Genomic DNA, 22,279 nt, shown 5'->3' on the forward strand with positions numbered 1-22,279 from the left:
AGTCCGTGCGCCTAGAGCCCATGCTCCACAACAAGAGAAGCCACTGCAATGAGAAGCCCACGCACCACAATGAAGAGTAGTCCCTGCTTGGCACAACTAGAGAAAGCCTGCGTACAGCAACGAAGACCCAATGCAGCCAAAAATAAATAAACAAAATAAATTTATATTAAAAAAAAGTTTACATGTAGTTCTGACACTGTATCAACTGTATTTGGAATGTAATTTGAGGCTTTTCCCAGAATATTTAAATTGCCAGATGTAACTTTTTTCCTTCTAAACTTTGCCTGAAAATGTCATAATGAAAGATACTTATGTTGCACAAAGTTTGTGAGTTAAAAACCAAAATGCCCATGCTATTTTGAAACAGAGGACTAAAGAAGAACATACATACAAGACATCAAGATTTATAGAAAAGCAAATAGCAACCACTAAAGCCAGAGTATGATCAACAGATAAATGAATAAACAGGATGTGGTATGTATTTTCCAACAATGCAATATTATTCAGACTTAAAAAGAAATGAACTGCAGAAATTAACATAACATTGTAAATTAACTATACTTAAATTAAAAAAATTTAAAAAAAGAAATGAAATTCTGATACATACTTCAACATGGATTGAACCTTGAAGACATTATGCTAAGTCAAATAAGCCAGACATAAAAGAACAGATATTGCATAATTCTATTTACATGAGGTACATAGGACAGTCAAATTCATAAAGAAAGTAGTATGGTGATTACCAGGGGCGGGAGGAAGGGAAAATGAGGAATTATTGTTTAATGGTTATAAAGTTTTAGTTTGGGATAATGAAATGCTCTGGACATGAATAGGGGTGATGTTTGCACAAGAGCGTGAATGTACTTAATGCCACTGAACTGTACACTCAGAAATGGTTAAATGGTAAATCTTATGTCATTTATATTTTATCACAGTTTTTAAAAATGGATGGTATGGGTGCAAGGACGGACAACCAGGCCAATAGGAAAAGAAAGTGAGCACAGAAACAGACCCGCTGGGATGTTGGTATATGATATTAAACCTTAAAATCAGTGGGGAAAGAGTGGACTAGCCAATGAACAGTGCTGGACAACTGGTCCCTGATATGGTAAAAGATAAAATTCCATCCCTAGCTCATCACACATGAATTAAATTACAGTTGAATCCCACTATCAAACTATGAAAGGCCAAATTTAAAGATTTCAGAAAAAAATATAGATGGTGATATCTGTGCGCATCGGTAAAAATAGATCTCTTGAACATAGTGTACAAAGCTGTATTAGCTTCCTCGGGCTGCTGAACCAAAGTGCCACAGACTGGGTGGCTTTCAACAACAGAAATTTATTCTCTCACAGTTCTTGAGGCCAGGAGTCCAAAATCAAGGTGTTGGTAGATTTCTGAGGCTATGGGTAGAATATTTTCTTGTCTTCTGAACTTCTGATGATGGCCGTCAATCCTTGGAGCTCCTTGCTTGCAACTCCCTCACTCCAATCTCTGCCTCTGTTGCCACATGGAGTTTTCCCTGTGTGTCTCTGTTCCTGTTTCCAAATTTCCTTCTTTAAATAATGACGACACCAGTCACATTATACAATATTAAGGACCCAGCCTATTCCACTATGACCTCATCTTTACTAATTATATCTGCAACCAACTTCTTTCCAAATAAGGTCACATTCTGTGGTACTGGGGAGGAGGACTTCTACATACCTTTTGTGGGGACACAATTCAACCTATAACAAAAGCATTAACTATAAAGGAAAGGACTGATATATTTTTATCACATTATATAAAAAGTGAGCAGTTTCTTTCTTTCTTCAGTAACACATGTCAGATAAACGATACCATGAAAAAGAGATTAGAATTCCTTTTCCCCATCATTAGTAATCTTGTTACTATAAAACATAAGTATGAGATACACAAAAACTACATATTTTAACGTCATTTTTATTGAAAAAGAAACATGTATTTTTAAATTTTAGTATAAAAATATAGAGTCATAATTAATTCTTGCCCATCCTTAAGTTACACTATCAAACAGTTCTTTTTTTTTTTCCCACTTTCCCAGTTCTCCTGCTCACTAGGGGCCAAATTCCCGATTTCTGATTAGCTTATCATTCATTTTAGAGTCTTTTATCAAAAATACCTTCAGTGCTTTCGGTCAGCCTGACTTCTGGGAATGAAAAGCACAAGCCATTCAGAAATATCGGGTTGGCCAAAAAGTTCGTTCGGATTTTTACATATGATTACAGAAAACCCGAACGAACTTTTTGGCCAACTGAAAATAGTTCCTTGTTCACTGAACATAACTTTAATTTGTTTAGTGAAATGATACGATTTCGAATGGAATTTTCTTACTTCCAAGAGTACGAGGGTACAGGACAACTCCCACAAGGCCCCACACTGCACCAACTCCCCTGGCACACTGCATACCCTGACCGTGAACTTTCAGTCTTCTGGTATCTTCGCAAGAGTAGACGGTTAAGGCGGAAGACGTTAATTGCTACGCAAATGTTTGTAAACTGAGAACCTTCTAGATTTCTGCTAGCAAGCTGATATCAGGTAGAGTCTCAGAAGGTCTTTTGTCAGTTTCTCTGTCTTGGAGTACGTTGGTCACTTTTCAGAGATACCAAAAAAGCTTGTGTTGTAGAGTCTCGTGATTGAGGTGCTCTGCTCAGGCTGCCTTACTTTGTCAGCTCTTTTGCAGTCTTTTCACAGTGTATCACTCTGAAAAGTGAAAGGTCTCTCTGGGGGCACTGTTTTTTCTTTGCAGATCATTTAGCCAATTAAAAAGGCCCCGAAAAAACTGGCTTCTTGGTCCATGTCAATCAATTGCTCATTAGTGACAGAGACAAAAATTCGATCATTTTCCTTAAGCTCAAATATTCCACCTTGATAGATGGAATAGAGTCCATATTCTGAATCTTTAGACCAACAACTATTTCTAGCACTTTTCATCAGCAGTATGGGGTCAGGATAGCTCGTGCATTTGTAAATATATTGTACCATTTGTTTGTTTTTCTTTCTGTTCTCTTCTGTTGAAACTGTTCCCAAAACCTCCTCAGTTTCCTGAAATCGAAAGTATGTTTGGGAATAGATGTAATAAAACCCTGTTTGGTGGATAACCAGCTCTCCATTCCTCAAGTGCAAATTATTCAAGAATGAATGTCCTTTTCTTGACGACTCCCAGGAATTTATTTTCTGGCCCAAAGCTTTTTGATTCTTGGAGCCTGGGATGAAGTTTAGAGAAAAATAAAGTTAGCTTGTAGCAAAACAAGAAGTTTCCCAATAGCTGTGGCTAGCCAATTCTCGGTTGGGATTGTAAAGAATTTTAATCTATTATAAAACTTCTTGCTCCTTCGATCTTCCAAGGATTCTAAATTCTAGTCATATAGAAATCTGGAGGCTCCCATATCACTGTGATCTGTTGGAAGTCCCATACTTTTTTGTACCTCATCTACTTTGAATAGTAGCACGGGAATGGTTCACTAAGATGGCAATCTTTACTCCTGCGAAGAATTTCTGTCCAGAACCCCTGCCTCCTTTCCTGTGCTGGTGAGCTCAGATCAACGATGTAGAAGGAAACCAAAAGAAACATATCTATTTCCTCAAGTCTAGAGCTCATAAATTCCTGCTATTCTTTTAGGTCTTTTTGGATTCCTCCTTGGTCTTTCTCTAACCCAGTGTCAAAAGCACCATCCAAGCAGAAGGCTAGAAATGACTGTCCAATAAGACAGGGTACAAGGTTTGGTAAAAAGAGCCCAGATTTAAAGATCTTCAGATCCCAAAGACTTTGAATGAAGATGGGCCTTACTAAGATATGATACTTTTTTAAACTTTGGGCTCATCTCCATGATTGACGCAAAATTGAGTTTTTCAAGAGTTGAAAACAACTATCATATTAATTGATGAATAGTAAACAGGAATAGTGAAATAACGATCTCACTCATAGGCAGAACATGTCAATGATTTACAAAACATGAGTTCAGGAATACCATGAAGGCAACTGCCCAGAAAAAAGGAAACAAAAACCAACCAAGCAACACAAACCCCCAACAACCTTTCATTCATTAACTGATGACTGAAATTTCTTTAACCTGGGACAAAACTTTTTACAAAAATAAAAGCACTACTTATTGAGTACTTACAGTGCAACAGCATTTTGCATTAATCTTCACTCTTTTATGAGTTAAAGATTATCTCTACTTTGTATATGAAGAAGATGAAGCTTGATTGTGTTACGTAATTTGCTCAAAACAAAGAACTAGGTAAGGAGTAGCTGGGATTCCAATGTGGGTATTTAGATTACAAGACCCATGCACTAACCACAGCAGTATATGGACACCTGTTCTACACCTAATAATTAGGCATAACCTATTTGGTTAAACCATATGAAACTGACATTTCTGTAAATGCAAAGTGGTCAAATATTGGCCAACTTTTTATAGTTCAACCTAATACAAATGCCGCTGGGAGGCCTTGGTGACTCATGGGGAAAGTAGATGACTGATTTAGAACCTTTGAAGTGGAGAAAGATTTGGTGAAAAAGAGAAAAATTACTTTTAAAAAAAAAGAAGAAGAAAAGCAAAGATGGGGGCATGGGAAACTCAAAGTTCTCCCACTTCCACTTTAGAATTTTCCTGAAGCCAGTTATGCCAGGGCAGTAACTAAGCTATTCATCTTGTAATCTTGCTTCTGAAAAGAGTCAATCTGAGACTTGATTACTACTGAGCATTTTGTAGATAGCCATATAAACATTTCCGATACAAGTTCAAAGAATAAATTATCTGGAACAAATTCTTCCATTCCCTTCTTTTAAACCATATATTCATTTTTTCTCTTACTTAGAACTGAGAATGTGCTTTTCCGATTGGTCCCAGTTATGTGAGCAGCCACCCTCTGAGGACCTTTTTCTCTTTCTAGGTGAGGAATATTTTGTTGCTTTTCTAAAAGAGAAATGACAAAGAATCATCAGCACTTGTCAAACACATCTCAGATACATTGCTGTTCACAGCTCTTATCAATCTTATCATTGTAAGCACACTGGGCTCCCAAAGTTGATTATATGGGTTTTCATAAAACCAATTTACATTTTAGTATTATAATCAGTCCACTTCAGCCTATGTTGAATTTGAAAAGTACTTTAGATGGGAAGGATAAGCAGTAACTTGGGCTAAAGTTTATCGGCATCTCAGCGGTAAGGTTCAACTAGAATATAACAAAGTGAAGATTCTGACCCTTTTCCTAAACTACAATAATAACAACAAAACTGTGGACTTATAATATTCCTGCTAAGGCATTTACAATGAACTAATGGCAAATTTCCACTTTGAGTTATATATAGAAACAGAGTGATACCAATTTTTATCATCTCAATTATTTTTTCCTCCTGCTAGACACTACCTACCCTAAAGGAGTAGCCGTGATAACAATTGTCCAGAGATGCTACAAACTGGTATCCAACAGTCATTTCCCTCACCTCCCAAAGGGAATATGAAATGACATAATTGTCATGATAACCAGTATATGAGCATAAAAATCACTGATTCACTAGATCATAACAAATAAATAACATTTATTGACCACCATCCGAAGTACTTTGGAGCAGACTGAAAGACTAAAAATTCAGCAAACTACTCTTTAAAAAAATCAGCTCAAACTTCCCAGGATGTTTACATTGGTTGTTGAGATAAACTATACATCTTCATCAAGCAAATACGTCCAGGGACAAGGCAGTGCTCCGCAGGGACTTCAAAGATTAATCACTAATTACACTGACTGAGCCCTCAAGGGACTTACAGTTTTTAGGAAAGACACAAATTAGAAAGTGAAAATTAACCTATAAGAAATAGAAATGAAGGGTGATGGGTGTTCAGGGGAGGGAAAAATTCCTATTTGTTGGAGAGCTGAGGTCAGGGGAGGGGGTTTGGACTAAGGCCCTTTCATTCACGTACTCCAGCAAACCAAAGTGCCCATCACATCTATACCTGACACTCTTCTAGGAAGATGGAGAAAGAACTATAAACAAAGGAATGCAAGAAAGCATTTGAGGGGCAGGACAATTCTCTGAAATGGGTGGGGCTGGGGAGGCTTGGGACCCACAGCAATGGGAAAAGGGCATTCCCAGAGATCTAGAATAGTGTCCCCAAGGCAGGATGCACAAAGCATTCCTGGGATACAGGCATCAGATGAGTTCAGTTTCAGGCTTGAATGAGGATTTAAACTATAGAGGATTTGAATGTTAGACTAAGAGATTTGAATTTTTACAGACATGGGAAGACTCTGGAAGGTTTTGATCAGGGAAGCAAAAAGATATGTGTTGTGCTTTAGGCTAAACTACCTCATAGTAAGGTTTGATGGGTAGAAAGTGAGAGGGCTGGAGACTGGCAAGTTAGCAGATAGCTGTAATTGATCAGGTCTGAGAACAGGAAGCTTTAATCTAGGCTAGTAGTAGAAGAAACTGAAAGGAGGTGATAAAATTTCATAGGCAAGGAAGGAATGCTAACGAGTCTCTCCATCTATCTGGTGTTGTTACTTATTCAGGATAGGTTGGTGTGTGCAGGATACTGAAAACCAAACACAGTTCGGAAGTACATGTTACTCTCAGAATGCTCAGCTTTCAAGGTTTACTTTTAACCACCATTGATGAATAATTCATAATGCCTTGACTGTCCCTAGACCATAACACTTTATTTTAAAATATTCAGTAATGGAATCCAGTGACAAATATCTTGCATTTGAGATCATTGCAAGTATATGGGAAAGCCTAGCTTTAAAAGCAAATTCTGAAGAGAGGACATTTCCTACTGGCTATAGCAAACAGCTCCTGGAAAAGAAGTCTGTGAATATGTATATTTGGGTGTCATGGATACATCTTGGTATACTGAGGAGTATATGATTTCTATGCCCCACTGGGATGAATAAAAAAGAGTATTTTTCTTCCAACAGTGAAAATAGTACATGTATCTACTGTAGACCACGGATCTGGTGTTCCTCATTAGAAGAGAAGTAGTGTTCAACATTCCTAATACTGTTTTTGCCTTCGGGGAAATGACCAGAAAGAATGCTTAGACCCTGGGACCAGGTCTTGCCTTCATATTTAATAAAGCCCATTTAATAAAGGATGGTGGGTATTGCCAAGTGATGAGGAAGCTTATTGTAATGGAAAAGGATAGCTGAAAATTAGGAAGACATCATTAATAAAATATTTATTAAAAAACTGATTCTTCTCTGCCAGGCTGGTGTACCCCAGGACTGTAAGTCTCTGGTACACGTATGCAAGCTGGTATGATTATTAACAGGGGAAAATGGGGCTATGGTGAGCCAAATTCAAAGCAGCAGTAAATTTAATTCATCAGTTGTATTTACTTATGTATTGATTTAAAAAATATGTATTAAGAACTTTCTGTGTAGAGAGGGATGGTGGCACAACAATGTGAATGTACTAAAGGCCACCAAATTGTGCGCTTCAAAATGGCTAGTTGTATGTTATGTGAATTTCATCTCAGTCAAAATACACACACACACATGCACATGAACACACACACCAAAGGCGGTGCAGGTAAGGATCAGGGGGATAAGAGAGAATCTACTAGGCTTGAGGTGTACAGTTAAGTCTAGGAATAGAGAGGTAAGAGAAAGAGGCATGTTTTCTGTCTTTGTGGATCTTTAATCTAGTAGGGAATCAGACAGAACAAACAGAATATTTATATATTTTCCTTTGATTGATATATATATCAATCAAAGGAAATGAACAAGGTAAGTGTGATAGAAAAAACAGGATGTGGGTGAACTTACTTAGAAAGTTGGTCAGGGAACTTCTCTCTGAGAGGTGATGAGTAGGTGATGAGGATGGAGGATGAGAAGGAGGTGTTTACGTGAAAATCCAGGAATGGAAGAAGCCAGTTGCAGGACTAGAGAAGCCGGCCTGGGCAATAACAATGAAGGGCGTTGTGGGTCAAGAGCAGGCTGGTGACCATCAGTGGAGATAGCCAAGGTGTGAGGACTACAGGATGAGGATTTCGGGGGCGTAGAAGGATTGCTGGGAAAGAGATGATGGAGCAAGAGGCTTTTGCATAAAGAAAGCCTTCGAGCCTAGGGGCGGTCTGAAGCAGAGAAGATGGGTAACTTTGGAGCCCTTTTTTTCCAGCTATGCTCCAGAAAGCTACCCACATTAGAAGGTAAAAATAAATAATCGAAGAAGTTGAGGTGAAAGGAAAATCCACATTGGAAGAATAAAATTCAGATGAAACGAAGTTCAGACCATAGGTGGGTCACAGATTTGCTTCTGAGCTTTCTAGCTGCCAATGCAAAGAGGGAAATAGAATCAAGCAGCTTGAGACACTGAGCAGTGGTCAGAGGTGGGATGTGTGGATGGGAGCAGAGAGAAAGAGGATGGAGAGCTATTCACCCTATCACAAGGCTGACAGTAGAAGATTAAAATAACAACAAAAAGAATACTACCTGGAATTGAAGGAATGGTTTCCTCATAGGTTCTCAAAATGATCTGCAAATAGTATTGAATAAAGCTTGTTAATTTCCCTAAGCATTTAGACTGACTATAGAATGTCTGTGGCTCTTCTTGCTGATGTCTAACAGAAAATTTCCACCTAAGATATCAACCTAGGCAGCTTTAAGTTGTCCAAGCATAGTGTGTGGGGCAGGGTGGGAGCTGGGATGAATATGGAGGCAGCTGTCCCTACTGTGGATGGAAGGATGGTCCTCTGTCTGGGAGACTTCTGTTTCTGGATGAAGTCTTTGAAAGGCCACACCTGGAGCAGCACAGGAGCAAGGAGTTATCCTTCTCCAAGTTAGGTCAGCCTAATGTTCTCCAGGTCTCCTTCTGGCTGACGGATGTGGTAGCCATGTCACCGCACTTTCTGAGTGTGTGTGTCTGCATGCACGCATGTGTATAAGTGCATTGTCTGTGTGTGTCTGCATGTATGTGTGTGTATAGTGCATTGTGTGTGTAGCTGCATGCATACGTGTATAAAGGCACTGTGTCAGAGTCCAGGAGCTTTAAATTATCGGACATACCCAAGACTCAAGGTGTAAGGCACACTCCCTCTCTCTCATGGTGCCCACAGACGCGCACAGCCCATCCAGCGGTGACCTGGTAGCACCATGTCACTCTCTCATTTCTGAGAATGTGGCTGAGACATTCTCAACATAAAGATATTTTACCAAATTCCCATATCTTACTAAACACTTCATATCACTTTCTTTGTGCTAACCAGTGGGGAAAACCAGTAATAAAGAACGAAATCTAGCATTTCTGTTAAATGAGCCGACCCTGACGTGACCCATCCATGACTCATCTTTAAATGCCTCTCCACTCAGTTCTGTCACCCCTGGGGGTTTTGCCCATCATTGCCCACCTTTCCCGTCACTGTTGTTAATTATACAACCGTCAGAAACTCCCTTCCTCTGCACTCCTGCTCCAAATCAGAAGCTCTCTTCTTTTTCCTCTGTCGAAAGCTCTGACCCCAGATAATGGGGGGCTGCCTGTAGGGCAACGGACACTGGCGTGTGGGAAGGGAAGCAAGGGGTGGCCTCAACACATTAGCTCCCTCACTCTCATTCTGGGCCAGAAAGGAAGGAAGGAAGGAAAAAGGAGGAGGAGGAAAGGGAACAGGGTAAGTCCTACAGTGTGGTCCTTAACACAGTGCCACCAAGAAAAAAAAAAAAAGATTGTAGTACAATCAGATGGACTGGATTCAAATCTGTTCATTAGCAGCCCTGGGAAACTTTACTCAAGTTACTTAACTGATATGAACTACTTTAATTTCTTCATCTATTTGTTTAAAAAAAGAAGATAATAATGATTCCTTCCTCACAGAGCTGTTTGAGGATTAAGGGAGATAATACACATAACGGGCATAGGATGTTTATGGGAAATTGTCTGTTCACTTCACAGTGCCTGGAAAAATGGGGAACTCTTTTCCCCTCCTACACTCTCATCCACCGCTGTGCGCCCTCTCTTTTCTAGTCAGTGGCAGGATGTGAGAATGGGAGGGACGGAGGAAGAGCAGGAAAGAGACCTGTAAAACCCACCCACACGGCTTCTCTCATCTCCCCACTCCCAGGCCCAGCATCCAGCCCCCTCCTCGGTCTCCAGATTTCTACTCTAGTTCTGAGTTTCTCTCCTCTGCCACCAGTGGGTTCGCCATCCTCCCTCTAGTCCTAGGAACCGTGGGGACCCATTCCTCAGGTTCCTCAGGACACTTCCCCAACCCTGGGTCTTTCCTGGTGTTTTTCACTTGGGGCAGTGGAGTCCCAGCTGCTCCAGGACAGCTTGTGCGCAGCAGGTATCCTGCCCACGATTCCAGGGCAGCCGTGAGGCACATGTGTTTCTAGGACAACCAGCTGGAAGTCTGATTTCATTTCTCATAGGAATAGCATCACAGATGATGCTGGGCTTTACTGCAAGGACTGCTTAGGGTTATAAATCAGAGCCTAACCACCGACACAACACTGTTTCTATGGAAGGGCACACTGAGTACCAGACAATAGACTTACAATCATTTCTTTAAAACACATCCTCCTCCTACCCTGGGAATGTCCCCAGTAATTTTTTTAAACAATGAAGTTTACAGTTTTCATGTTTGTGTTCACAGCTGGCCTTTCCGGATACGCAGAAGGTAAATGTTATTAATGCCATCTTACAAATAAGGAAGCAGCCTGAGAGAAGAAACTATATTTGACATGTCCTGTCACTGAAAGTATAATTAAGTAATCATATTTAGTGAAATAAACTGTTAGCTAACAAAGTTTCTGCTGGAGATCCTATTTAAGCAACTTTCACAAACAGAAAATAATATTTCGTAATGTGTCATTTATTAACTGTAAATTGAGATGTCATCACCTTCAATTTCTCAAAGTATCTCTTTCTTCCCTCTTCCTTTCCTCTTTCTTCATCTCTATATGCACAAAAATAAATAGACTTAATTCCAGAGAACAACAATGTGGCGACACAAGGGTTTGTAAAAAAAAAAAAAAGAAGAGAAAAAACAAAAATAACAGAGAACAACAATGTGGGAAGAATATAAAACACCATTGTTTGGTTTCTTTTGTCTTCTGAATAAAAAAAGAAATCACACACGTCCTTTATCGTCGTGTGACCTTGAACACATTGCTCTGTCCGTGCCTCAGTTTCCACAAGGTGAGATAAAAAGTTTAGACTAGATGAAGGAGGTCTCTGGAGGAGAGGAATAAACTCTAGACCACGAGTTGATCAGGACCCACTGTTTGGTGCTGTCCCATCTTTTCCTAGTTCAGTGAATTTGGGGACAATCACTTAAACACTCTGGGCCCCCATTTCCTCCCTTACAAAATAAGGACTCTAGACTTTATCTAAAATAGTCCTTCTCCTCTGACCTTCTATGCCTGCTGGTAAAGCGACCCCGTGGTTCACTTACCTTTCTAACAAACTGACGGAGTTGCCACTTCAAATGCCAGCAGGGGTTGATCATACTCTCGTCATCACTGGCATCCCAAGAACTGTCATCGTCCTTTAAGAAGCAAGCTATGCCACTTTTGGAGTACTTGTCCTGCATCTGGGTTGAGATGAATATAACACAATATTATGCATAAGTGGTTTTTCTTTTTGTTCATTTACAAGTTAAAACAACAGAAGCTGGTGACGGGTTCAGAGAAGTCTTAGCACCTTGGAGAAGCTCATTGCCTGAAGTAAAAGTAAGCATGCCGTCCTTTGTCCTTTGAATAAAAGTAAGCAGTTCGATGTGGTGGAAGGGAAACAGGTGTGGGCCAGGCATCCAGGGTCACAATGCCCTTTGCTGCCCCTGCCCTTGAGCAGTCGTATGCCCCTCAACAAATTGCTTCTACTCTTCGACATCTCTTCTTCATCTGCATTTGAGCTGGCTCACTGTGGTGATCTTTGAGGTTTCTTCCAGCTCTGACATAGCGTGACTCCCATCCTACAGCTAGAAACCCACCAGGTACAAAGTAAGCAGTGGAGTTTGTTTACATTCCAGGATCCTAAATAAAAAATTAGCCAAAGCCTTTAGGGTGCAGGTAATGTTCTGTTTCTTCATCTGAGCTTTGATTGTCTTAGTAGATTCTAGTTATTGTTGTGATTTCTACTCCTCTGGACGGCAGAAGCCAGACTACGTTACCACTAGACGTTTGAATGTCCACACCAGCTAGGGATTTACCTGCAGAGACTCGAAACACCATTTGAAGGTTTGCTCCCTTCTGATTGAGGGTAAACATTTACAATGGCTAGATCCTTGCCAACAAAGTCTGTGCTTGATGTTACACACACACACACACACACACACACACACACACACACACACACCAAACCACCCAGAGCACTCTAGAATGACAACTGATTAATCTTACGAAGAAAAACAGGATGTTCATGCAAGGTCAGATTTTTTTTTTTTTTTCCTGTTTTCATTTTTAACAACTGGGATTCAGGAGATGTTATTTCTCTCTACAAGTCCATTGAATTGCCTTTCTCTGGGGAAATAAATGGGAAAATAGCCATTTTCATCTGTTATTTGAACTTAGGGGACTTCAAAGCTTGAAGGAAAGATCAAACTTAACGATGATCTGCTCCCTCCTATAGAAAGATGATCTCATTCCAAATCAAAATAACTTAAATATTTACGAGAGCTTTCAGCCAGAATCATGCAGGTCTGTACTGTCAGCCATGTACTCCCTGGACGTTTGATCAGGTCTCTCAAGCATAAAAGTGACAAACCTGAGATAATTAATTCCTTCCCCACACTCTGGCATAGAACATTCATTTACTTTTAGGTAAATGTTTCTTTTCTTTCTTCCTTTTTAAAATTCCAAGAGTAAAACATTCGTCTAGTAGATGTAGTGGGGGTGACAGCTGGGACCACCTGAGTTATGACTGGCGATGAAATTAGACACCATTCCTTTGATCCTACCCACCTCCATGTTCTTCTACTGTAGACATTAATTTTCATCTGCAATTTATGTGAGCTTAAAAAGCCTTTCCAAGGAAGGAACTCAATTTAGAAATAGAAGAGCATGTCTAGCAAACTGAGGGGAGGATCAGGGAAGAAGAGCTGGATTCACCAACGAGGCCTGAGGGTAGTTCCAGGAAGAACAGTTGTATTTGCCATTTCCCAGCCCAGCAGGACTGGGTGTGCCTTGGCTGGGCGTTGACTGATGAAACTGAATAAACAGGCTTAACTGATTTTCGTAACCTGTTGGGACCAAACAATGTGCATGACACAGAAGGGAGGGAGCAACTTGTCATCTTACTTCACAGCAGTTGGAAGCTGTCTCAGCATGAAAGGGCTGAGGCCCTGGAGGCTGAGGCTGGGGACAGGACAGGGCAGAGTTGAGAGGTGCTGGGATCAGGCGGTCAGGGTAGCTGCCAGCCCCTGTGAAGTCAAGTGGAGTTTGAGAGAGTGGAAGAGAGCAGGGGCCAGCCCAGGTCAGGACCAACTGCTGGCCTCTGGAGACCCTCTGGAGATTTTCCAGAAACACTTTCAGGAGGTGGGGAGGGAGAACCTTGAAAACTAAGGTCCTAACTAGACGTGGGAGGGAGTCTGACAAGCTAGTGAGACTCCAGTGTTAACCCAGATTGAATGAAGCCTAAAGACGCTGAGGATACACAGGCAGCCTGGAAAATATAGAAAATTATAGAATACTTTTCTAAAAGTAAAACAAATAAAACCCTCCGATGCACCCTCATTCCACCTCCTAGTTAACCTTTGGATGATCTCTCTTTTTTTTTTTTTTTTTTTTTGCGGTATGCGGGCCTCTCACTGTTGTGGCCTCTCCCGCTGTGGAGCACAGGCTCCGGACGCGCAGGCTCAGCGGCCATGGCTCACGGGCCCAGCCGCTCCGCGGCATGTGGGATCTTCCCAGACCGGGGCACGAACCCGTGTCCCCTGCAGGCGGACTTTCAACCACTGCGCCACCAGGGAAGCCCTGATCTCTTTTTTTACAGGGTTGAGATTAGACTGGGTGTGGGCAATTTTGTATATGGTTGTTTTCTCTTAAGACTATACAAAAATGGCATGCTCTTTAGATCTGTATGAAAATCATATGGATAGCATAGATGTTTTTACAACATTAGCTGTAGAAATTTGATAAAATATAGAAAAATTAAAAAGAGGCACCCATAATTCTACCCTCTAAAGATCACAACTTATTTCTCCTTCTAGATATTTTTATGCTTCTATTGGGTTGGCCAAAAAGTTCGTTCGGGGTTTTCCACAGCAAACCCTGAACGAAATTTTTGGCCAACCCATATTGACTTCTGAACAACAGAAAGCCCCAGCCACTCTGCATCCCATCCCACATGTTTCATATTTAGCAGTTTCTTCTACAGACCTAGGCCAACACAAGTAACTGACACATGGGCAAGGTGGTGCTATGGTTATTCCAAGAATGATTAATGATGATTAATATGATGTCTCTCTCCCCCTTTCATTTTCACATCCTTTCACACTTTGAGGTTGAATTTCCTACAGCACTTCTCAGGCTGGGGCTGTTCTCTTGCTAACCACATCCGGGTGTTGGGTGCAGGGGATGAGTGTGCTGTTTTTATCTGGACAACTCTAGAAGGAGAGAGATGGCTATTGCCCTTGGTTCTGAGAAGTGGATTCCACTCAACTGCTGCTGTTGCCATCACAAACAGTGGGACTGTCCAGGCCAGGGCCAACCAGTCCTTGGCAGGGCTTGAAGTTAGCAGGGTGGACTCCTTTGTTGGTTGGCTGGCTCAGAGACTTCAAGGTGGCAGCCCTGACCCTCTCTGCTGCCCAGACATTAGCCTCTGACAATCAGTTTCTGCAAACCACAAATAGCATAAAGGATCATTTATGGACATCAGTGGATTAGGGTCTCCTTCTCCTTTGTCTTCCCCGTCTATAATGCCACAGCAATAGGTAGTCCCCTTGTCATAAAACTTTCTCAGAGTCATAGACTTTAGAGGCTAAGCCCATATTTATTGTTCATGCTCGCAGATCTACAGGCTTAATTGTGAGGGTCCAATCCAACATCCCTCAGCCCAGCTCAACCCACACTCCCTATAATCCTTGCCCACTGTTATCTTCTGCAAATTTTTGCTTGCCAGAGTGAAACCTGTGATCTGATTTAGAAAATTAATACTTGTGTTGAATATGCTTTTCCAAACTCTACACAGTCACCCAAAGAGATTCAGATTCATTTTCCCTTGCATAAATTCCTGATGAAGAGGGTGACAACTCCAAGAGACTTCTCAATGCTGATTACAATGGTTACCATTTACTGAGCCCCTATTTAATGCCTGGGTTCAAAATTTTACCTAACTTCCCTGAGTCTTGGTTTGTTCATCTATAAAATGGGATAATTGTATTTACTTTACAGAATTGTTATGAGGATTAAATAGGGCAGTATTTTGAAAGTTTCTGGAACAGTTTTTGCTCAGTATCTCTTAATTCTCTTCTTTCTGATACTCTTAATAAATTCTTCTGCATGTCTATACAGAAGTGTACACATATAAACATGCAATCAGGAAAAATGGGTGCAAGTGGGGAGATGTTAAACTTTGAAATTTTCATTTTTATAGAATTCAAAGAAACTTGATCATGTACACAGACAATTGCATAACTCAGATCAGTAAATAACGAGTTGCTTCAGTCTTAAAATGAGGCCAACTTGTAATGTTAGCAAATTGAGGGAACCTCTTGTATAAGGAGACACAGACTCACTATTTATACTGCAAAGTTAACAAAGCTTAGGACATGCTGGCTCCAAACTGGGAAACACAGCAACATTCCAGTCTCTCGGGCAGACGTAGAACTAAAAGGCATGATTATAATCACGTTGATTTTTTTTTCTTACAAATACAGGCTCTTTGAAATTGCCCTGTAACAAAGCTGACTTTACTGGCCATCTAATGGTAGTGATCATTTGTATAATTACTTGTTGACTCTTGTTTTATTCACTTCATTTCCAAAGGAAATTCCCAACCAGTTGAGAGCAAAGTTTATACTCCACAGGATATGCAAACTGCATTTATTTCCTTAACAGATAAACACTATTTTATATTTGTCCAAGACCCTTAGCCTTGCATTTCCTGCCCAGCTGACAGATCTGATGTTTCACCATGCAGCAGGGTGCTGTTCAGCACAAGGGGGAGATAGGTTAACCCTGCTGACACCCTGCTGTGATGGGAGAAGCATTCCCTATGAGCTGAGCTGGGTCCAGCTCTGCTTCCAAATTTCTGCCTGAGCTCGGATAAGTCATTTCTCTGGCAGTTTCTAGTCTCATTTATACAACGAGGGGTATCCAAAATTCCTTCCAGCTCGAAGTTCCCTACTATACAATATACAGTTAGTCAAAATATACACCGAAACTCCTATACTGTTGGTGAGAAAAAATTGATACAGCCACTATGGAGAACAGTACGGATGTTCCTTAAAAAATTGAAAATAAAGCTACCATATGATCCAGCAATCCCACTCCTGGGCATATATCTGGAGAAAACAATAATTTGAAAGGATACATGCATCCCAGTGTTCATTGCAGCACTATTTACAATAGTCAGGACATGCAAGCAACCTAAATGTCCATCGGTGGAGGAATAGATAAAGAAGATGTGGTACTGTATACAATGGAATATTACTCAGCCATAAAAAATAACAAAATAATGCCATTTGCAGTGACATGGATGGACCTAGAGATTGTCTTACTGAGTGAAGTCAGACAGAGAAAGACAAATATCATATGATATTGCTTATATGTAGAATCTAAAGAAATGGTACAAATGAACCTACTTACAAAACAGAAGTTGAGTCACAGATGTAGAAAACAACCCAGGGGGGAATGGGGGGGAGGGATAAACTGGGAGACTGGGATTGACATATACACACTACTGTATATAAAATAGATAACTAATAAGAACCTACTGAATAGCACAGGGAATGCTATTCTATACTCTGTAATCACCTATATGGGAATAGAAATCTAAAAGAGTGGATAGGGACTTCCCTGGCAGTCCACTGGTTAAGATTCTGCCTTCCAATGCAGGGGGTGAGGGTTCAATCCCTGGTCAGGGAGCTAAGATCCCACACGCCTTGTGGCCAAAAAACCAAAACATAAAACAGAAGCAATATTGTAACAAGTTCAATAAAGACATTAAAAATGGTCCACATCAAAAAAAATCTTTAAAAGAAATTAAAAATTAAAAAAAATTTTAAGAGTGGATATCATTCTATTTGAGTAGAACCAGTTTTGCTAATTTTTAAAGAGTCATTAAAGAAAGATTTGTAAACCCTAAAAAAGAAAAAAAGAGTGGATATATGTCTATGTGTAACTGACTCACTTTGCCATACAGCGGAAACGAACACAACATTGTAAATCAACTATGCGCCAATAAAAAAAATTAAATGAAAAAAATATGTACACAGAAAGCCAAAACCTGGGGTTGGCTTATTTTCAGTCATTTTGCATTCAAAATCCACTGGAATTAGCCACATTTGGAACACAAAACAGCATTATTACAAGTGGTTTAGAGCCTGGCTTTGGGTTAAGCCTCAACTCTACCCTACTCCCTGTATCCTGGCAGTACATTGGTGAAGGCTGGTTATTCATTCAACAGGTGTTTAGTGAACACCTACTATGTGGGAGCTCTGTGCTAGCACCTAGACGTGTCACAGAAAGCAAAAGCAGATACAGTCCTGCCCTGATGCAGTTCCTCTCACTCCCAAGAATTTGAGTCAAGAACTATAAAGCATTAAGCAGAAAGCACTCAGTGAATGGCAGCTGTTAATATTATAACATTCTGTTGAAGACAAAACTACCTCAGGAGTTTTGTTGCCCGCATCTTCTCGTAACTGGTGGAGCCAGTTCTGTAACTGCACTTTGTGCACAGAGTCCCTTCAATTCGCTTTTGCAAAGTCCTCAGTAATGATATGCATTAGCAGTTGGGGTCCCCAGACAGAGAAAGAGAGGATTCTCTTCCTCTGTAAAGTCTTCCCAGAGGAGCCAATAAAGGCAGTTAACCGGAGGGTTGCCCAGAGCCTCTGTTCAGAGAGCGTGCGCATCGTACCGACCTGCTTCAGCTCGTTGGTGAAGTACACGTAAGTCACGGCCACACAGAGGGCCTGCAGGAGCACGGTGAAAATCAGGATCAGTGCGCAGGTCTGCCCAGGGCTGGGGCCCCCTGGAGCCTGCATCAGGGCCATGGTCCTGTCAGAGTCTGACTGCCACAGAGTGAACGAGGCAGCAGCTTATGGTTGGCGCGAGAGGAGAAGTGGGTGGGGTGTGGAGTCTGAGCTTTGCTTACTGGAAAAAGAATCAAAATGAAACTGAAAGTTAAGACAAACGGAGAAAACAATACATGTGAGGATTACACAACTGCAAGCCTAGGAATCCCAAACCACTAGAAGCTAGCAAGAGGCAAGGAAGGTCCAAGTACAAGCTTCAGGGGGTGCATGGCCCTGCTGACTCCTGGGTTTTTGACTTCTGGCCTCCCGAACTGCAAGACGACACATTTCTATTTGTGCTGCTTCATTGTGGCAGCCCTAGTAAATGAATACAGCTTCTATTTGATTAGAAAGGTGAAAAAAATCTAAGCGTTGCAATCACAATAACTACAATCCATTAATCAAAATAAGATTTGGGGGACCTGCCTGGTGGCGCAGTGGTTAAGAATCCACCGGCCAATGCAGGGGACACGGGTTCGATCCCTGATCCGGGAAGATCCCACATGCTGTGGAGCAACTAAGCCTGCGTGCCACAACTACTGAACCTGTGTTCTGGAGCCCGCGAGCCACAACTACTGAGCCCGCGTGCCTAGAGCCCATGCTCCGCAACAAGAGAAGCCACCTCAATGAGAAGCCCGCGCACCACAACCAAGAGCAGCCCCCGCGTGCCGCAACTGGAGAAACCCCGCACGCAGCAACCAAGACCCAACACGGCCAAAAATAAATAAATAAATTTATTTTTTTTAAAAAAAGGCCGAGATCTCCATTTAAAAAAATAAAATTGCTTTGAAAGGGTCACTGTCAACAAGGTCATCAGCTCATCAGAAGTGAATCCATGTTTCTATGAACTACCCCATTCATTCACTACCTAGGCTAGAGGGCTATCTAGGTCACCAGGTTTTATAAATACGTGTCTTTACATCATTTTCTAATTGCACAGTCATCATGTTCTTAGTTTACGTCTTATTTATTCTAAGTAGTTATTGGGCTGCACCCCACAGGTCTGCAAGCCTTGTAGTTGCCCAGCCTCCAAACTGAAGAAAGAGGCTGGATACAGCAACAGGGACATCAATGGTTTATTGGACAGGGGATCCTACATATCTGAAGCAAAAAGTCCTGGAGTGACATCCCACCATGTGCAGCAGACAGCTGGCAGGACATGACAGCAGACTTTGCTACTCAGCGGAGGAGGCTATCATTTATGGGGGAGGGGGACTTGATGTCAGGTGGGCTCATCAGTTGCCAGGGAAACCAGGGGCTGGGGCAGGGGGCAAGCATGCAGGCAGTTACTGATTAAGCCCTATAATTAAGAGGATTGGAGAGTCCTGTGAGTGAAGCAGGGCCTGGTGGAGCAGGGGATGGACGGAGAGCAAGAGGACAGCCATGTTGGGTGGCCTGACCATACCCTCCACCCCTACAGACCCTGGACCACCCTTGCACTCTTGGCCCACCTCTCTTCCGTGATACCCCTGGGGTCAGGTACAGAGAGGGCGCTGCAACCAAATACCACAAATGCGATACAGGCAATAGCAGCTAAGGCGTATCGAGAGTCCAAGAAGTGGGCAAACTTTGGAGCCTGCTGCTTCTAAGGTCAGTTTTTCATGAAAGTCCAGAGGAGAATGACAATGGCATCTCGCTGTCGACCCAGCACTCAGACTCGTTTTGCAGTGAGGCCACCACTGTGCCCAGTTCGTGAACAGATTCCCTCCACTCAGATCAGGGACAAAATGTAAGATGTTCATAACAGGCACAGTGCAGGGAAGATCATGACCGTTAAACAAAATACAAGCAGTAACAGCAGCCTGAGATAGTACCACCCCTGCCTGTGGCTCCTGTCCCGGGGGGCAGTACCATCCCCCCCTCCACCCTCAGTCCCTACAGCCAGTGCCGAATCCTGGAGAGGCCCACGGGGTTAATATGATGGTGCCTTCCTTCAGTCAGGGCCTGGATTCATTATCTCAGTGGTCTTAGGTGGGGCCGGGCAGGAGACAGGTGAGATCTGTAAATCCCTTTCTAATCCTATTCCCCACGAGGCAGCAAACCCAAACCCGCAGGGACTTACCTGCCAGTCTCAGGGCAGGTTTTATAATGTGTTCCCTGGGGGTAGATGCCGTGGCCAGGGCGAAAGCGACTTATCGTCCTGACCGATAGTTGGCAACATCCCTCGGTGATCAACAGCTGAACTCGGCTGACGTGGACTAGTGGCCTCTGGGTTCACGTGGCATGGGCACTGGGCCCATTACTCCTGGGCTGTGTCCACACGTTGAGAGCGGCTTTCCCATCTCACCTGCTGCTGACGCGGCCCACTCACACTCTGCATTAGCCCGGCAGCAATGGGGCTGTAAGGCACGTGGAAACGCCAGCACGTTTCATTTGCATCGGCCCTTTCCTGAACCTCACGGCCAGTAATGTGGGTTCCTTGGTCACTATCGACGTCCGTGGGGCCCGTAGGTCCCACACACAGCTGTTCTCGACCCCGAAGAGTGGCGTTTCGCGTTGCTCCCTGACTCGGGTGGGCCTTTTGGTATCGTCCTCCGCCTGTTGTGTGGCATTGTAGACACACGTCGCTGCTGTTCCTTCACACTGTGTCAGGGCTCTGCCTCCTTCCTCAGGTGGGACCAGAAGCCCAAGGGCACCCTTATGATGACGCCGTTGCCACAGGCCCAAGCAGACCCTCCGGGTAACTGGCCACTCCAGTCCCCGACCCTGTCCCTCAGTTAACATCCCTAAAGCCTGTGCCTGTAGTCGTTGAGCGGGGGTGGGTCGGGGGTACGCTGCCATTTCGTAGGTAATCCAGGTCCTTGTGTTCTGTCTGCATTCACCAGCCATCCCCGTGCAGTCAGATGAGCCACGAGCGCGGGGTTGCTACTTTTAAAGTGCAAGGAGACTCTGAGGTTAACAGGATATCGTCACTCTAATGGAAGAGAAAGACATCTGTCATGGTAGACAGCTGCCACAGGGCCTCACAGGCTAGTGGGCGGCCACCCCAGGATCACATCTGCAATTTTCCGTCCCCTGTCCTCATTTCTTGACATCTCTGCACTCACGAGAGTTTCCCTGGCCTCCTGGCTGGTTCATCAGTTGCTGGGCTGCACCCTGCAGGCCCGAAAGCCTGGTAGTTGTCCAGCCTTGAGACCAAAGAAGGAACCAGGAGACAGTGATAGAGACAACAACAGTTTATGGGACAGGGGATCTTACGTGTCTGAAGCAAAAAGTCCTGGAGCGACATCCCCACTGTGTACAGCCGACAGCAGCAGGTCACGGCAATAATCTCTGCTACTCAGGGGGAGAAAAAAGCTACCATTTATAGGGGAATTGATGTCAGATGGGCTCATCAGTTTCCTGGGACTAATTAAGCCCTATAATTAAGAGGATTGGGTAGTCATGTGAGTGAAGCAGGGCTTGGTCAAGCAGACGATGGACCCAGAGCAAGAGAACAGCCATCTTGAATGGCCTGACCATACAGTAGTACATATACATAGTAATGGGATACAAAGTATTTCACCCTCACCTGTCCATGAATCATCCTGTTCTCCACTCCAAAGACAGCCATTACTAACAGTTTTTTATGTATGTTTCCACTGATTCCATGAATTTATAAAAATATTATGTGTGTGTATATATATATATATATATATATATATATATATATCATGTATATGATAGACGTAAATGGTAGCATACTCTATATATCAGTGGTCCCCAACTTTTTGGCACCAGGGATCAGTTTTGTGGAAGACAATTTTTCCACGGACCGGGGGAAGGTGGGGGGATGGTTTCGGGATGATTCAAACACATTGCATTTATTGTGTGCTTTATTTCTATTATTATTACATTGTAATATATAATGAAATAATTAGACAACTCACCATAATGCTGACAGGAGGCGGAGTTTAGGTGGTAATGTGACCCAAGGGGGCTGGCTGTAAATACAGATGAAGCTCTGCTCACTCGCCCGCTTCTCACCTCCTGCTGTGCACCCCGATTCCTAACAAGCCACAGAGCAGTACCGGTTTGTGGCCTGGGCGTTGGGGACCCCTGCTATACATCATTCTGCACCTTGTTTTTATCACTTCATATATCTT

General features: G+C 42.6%; 1 protein-coding gene across 4 annotated transcripts; it reads right to left on the minus strand.

The window, feature by feature from the left end:
- Nucleotides 1–1,924: 1,924 nt before the first annotated feature.
- Nucleotides 1,925–21,693, minus strand: TNFSF10 (TNF superfamily member 10). Of its 4 annotated transcripts, XM_033855482.2 has the most exons (6): nucleotides 20,257–21,689; nucleotides 18,042–18,273; nucleotides 11,415–11,552; nucleotides 8,461–8,503; nucleotides 4,842–4,943; nucleotides 1,925–3,227 (listed from the first exon to the last, which is right to left on the minus strand). In XM_033855482.2, the coding sequence occupies exons 2-6, from the start codon at nucleotides 18,171–18,173 to the stop codon at nucleotides 2,776–2,778; spliced, it is 867 nt and encodes a 288-aa protein (XP_033711373.1). In that variant the 5' UTR covers nucleotides 18,174–18,273; nucleotides 20,257–21,689; the 3' UTR covers nucleotides 1,925–2,775. The 4 variants fall into 4 exon arrangements, with proteins under 4 accessions (XP_033711373.1, XP_073660006.1, XP_019801673.1 ...); XM_073803905.1 differs by lacking the exon at nucleotides 18,042–18,273 and having other exon boundaries at nucleotides 20,257–21,693; XM_019946114.3 differs by lacking the exons at nucleotides 18,042–18,273; nucleotides 20,257–21,689 and adding an exon at nucleotides 17,790–17,975.
- Between the last annotated feature and the right edge of the window lie 586 nt (nucleotides 21,694–22,279).

The sequence above is a fragment of the Tursiops truncatus genome, chromosome 4, assembly GCF_011762595.2.
Source record: "Tursiops truncatus isolate mTurTru1 chromosome 4, mTurTru1.mat.Y, whole genome shotgun sequence".
NCBI classification, from domain to species: Eukaryota; Metazoa; Chordata; class Mammalia; order Artiodactyla; family Delphinidae; genus Tursiops; species Tursiops truncatus.